This window comes from Sinocyclocheilus anshuiensis, unplaced genomic scaffold, assembly GCF_001515605.1.
Source record: "Sinocyclocheilus anshuiensis isolate Anshui unplaced genomic scaffold, SAMN03320099.WGS_v1.1 scaffold1541, whole genome shotgun sequence".
Classification (NCBI taxonomy): Eukaryota; Metazoa; Chordata; class Actinopteri; order Cypriniformes; family Cyprinidae; genus Sinocyclocheilus; species Sinocyclocheilus anshuiensis.
The window spans coordinates 450,391-452,415 of NW_015540952.1; the positions used below are offsets into that span (position 1 = coordinate 450,391).

Below are 2,025 nucleotides of genomic sequence, written 5' to 3' on the forward strand. Positions count from 1 at the left end.
CTCTGTAGAAGGTGTACATGATGGGGGCCTATATATATATATATATATATATATATATATATACTATATATATATACGTTCTCTATTATAGATCAGTGGTTAAAGCCTTTTTACACACTGCACGATGTTCGACTGTCCCAGACGAAAGATTGGCATCGTGAAACAACGATGGCGATTTCTGTGATCGTGGCTCCTAAACGGTGGTCCTATGTCGTACAGTGAGAGAGGTTCAAAGATGGCCGTTGTCACAGTCTTGCGACTAAAGATAGCCTACGATCATTTTCCGACAGTGTCAGAAATTCAGCATGATCATCGCACAGTGTATTTGCTGCTATGACACACGTGTACTGACCAGCCAATAAAAATACGACATGAAATCAACGCGACATGGCGCTAAAACATAAAACTGCTTCCCTCAAGCTCTTATCCCTTCTTCTTTCGCCGCTTCCACTTTTTTTCAGCACACATAAAAACTTGAACTTTCAAAGTGATTCATCATGCTCTTTTTGTTTATCACTAGTGCATGCTGATGACGTTTTACTCTTCTATAGTAATGTGCATTGTAGCCTACGAGTTAATAGGTGTCATCATCGTACAGTCTGCATGCATGTCGTACCCAAGTTTATCAGATCCATGTCGCATGTTAGTAAATCTGGCCCTACTGTTCAAAAGTCTGGGGTCAGGAAGATTTTTTATTTTTATTTTTTTTTACATTTAATTCGTGTGCTGTTCTGACATGCGTTTTTTCTGAGCATGTGCACCTGAAGCACGCACACACTAACACTAAAACATCTCTACAGATGATTGCATACATAAACTGTGGAGTTTTTTTACTTTAATTATTGCAGAGAAGACAGTAGAATAAGTGTTGTTGCAGGATACTATTGCTCGGATAATCAAAGCAGATCTTTGTATCTGCATACACAGACCAAAAGCTAGAACATGTAATCAGCTAAATAGCCTTGTTCACTCATTCTGACACTGATTACAGCTATTTAGCTTAAAGATAAATAAAAAATATTCTTGCTAAATTTTTTTACAACATTTCAACTGTGATGTTACCCGATCTAGTGCCCAGGAGTGTCCGTATCTCGGCAGGGGTCCGCTACTGATGGGCACAGTGTTCCAGATGCCACTTTCCAAATTATAACTGCAAAGAAAAAAAAAAGTTGATATCCTAACACAATTCACTGTTCATTTCCATAGCTAAAGTGGAAAAAACATTGTTCAGACTTCAAGATGGCTTCAGAATTACACAAATTATCCAATATTCCTGTAATTAGTACTTTCTCCAAGCCACATTTCGAGTTTTGACTGAAATGTCAAATCCACAATGTCGGAATTGCTCACTATACAAAGAGTTCCCTCAGAGAACATTTAGACTCACAGTTTCTACCCTCAAACTGTCAAATTAATCTAACTCTACTCCTACCACAGCTCACACGGATTTATTATTAGTATTATTATTATTCCTTACTGTTATTCAGCAAGGATGAATTCAATTAAAATGACAGTAAAAAAAATAATTATAATGTAACAAAGATTTCTTGCTGTTTTTTTAAACTTGCTCTTCATCAAAGAATCCTGAAGAAAATCATGCTTTCGATCATGGTTTTATCATCTACATATTATAATGATTTCTGAAGGATCATGTGACACTAACGACTGGAGTAATGATGCTGAAAATTCAGCTTCACAATCACAGGAATAAATTATGCTAATATTTATTAATGTATATGCAATTGTTGTTAATAATAATAATAATAATATAACACCTGAGTGACATGCTACTTTCTCTATTTTATCCAATCAATGAGCAAAAGATTTGATTTTAATTAAAGAAGAAAAAAGAGTCTATGAAATACTGCACTGCCATAGTGAGCCTGTAACAGATCGGCCAGGCTCCACCACCACCCAATCACAACGATCCCTCTCACCTGAGTTCTGAGCACCAGCACCTGTCACTAATCAAGCACCTCATTAACCAGCCTGCATAAAAGCACACACCTCAGACACCCTCATTGT

At 36.7% G+C, this 2,025-nt stretch overlaps 1 protein-coding gene across 1 annotated transcript in view; it reads right to left on the reverse strand.

Annotated features, from left to right (window-relative positions):
- Positions 1-2,025, reverse strand: part of atrnl1b (attractin-like 1b) — a 115,493-nt gene that overhangs the window by 83,283 nt on the left and 30,185 nt on the right. Inside the window, exon 7 of the mRNA XM_016488138.1 lies at positions 1,063-1,150. Coding sequence (XP_016343624.1) covers positions 1,063-1,150 — 88 coding nt within the window. The remainder of the gene's footprint in view (positions 1-1,062; positions 1,151-2,025) is intronic.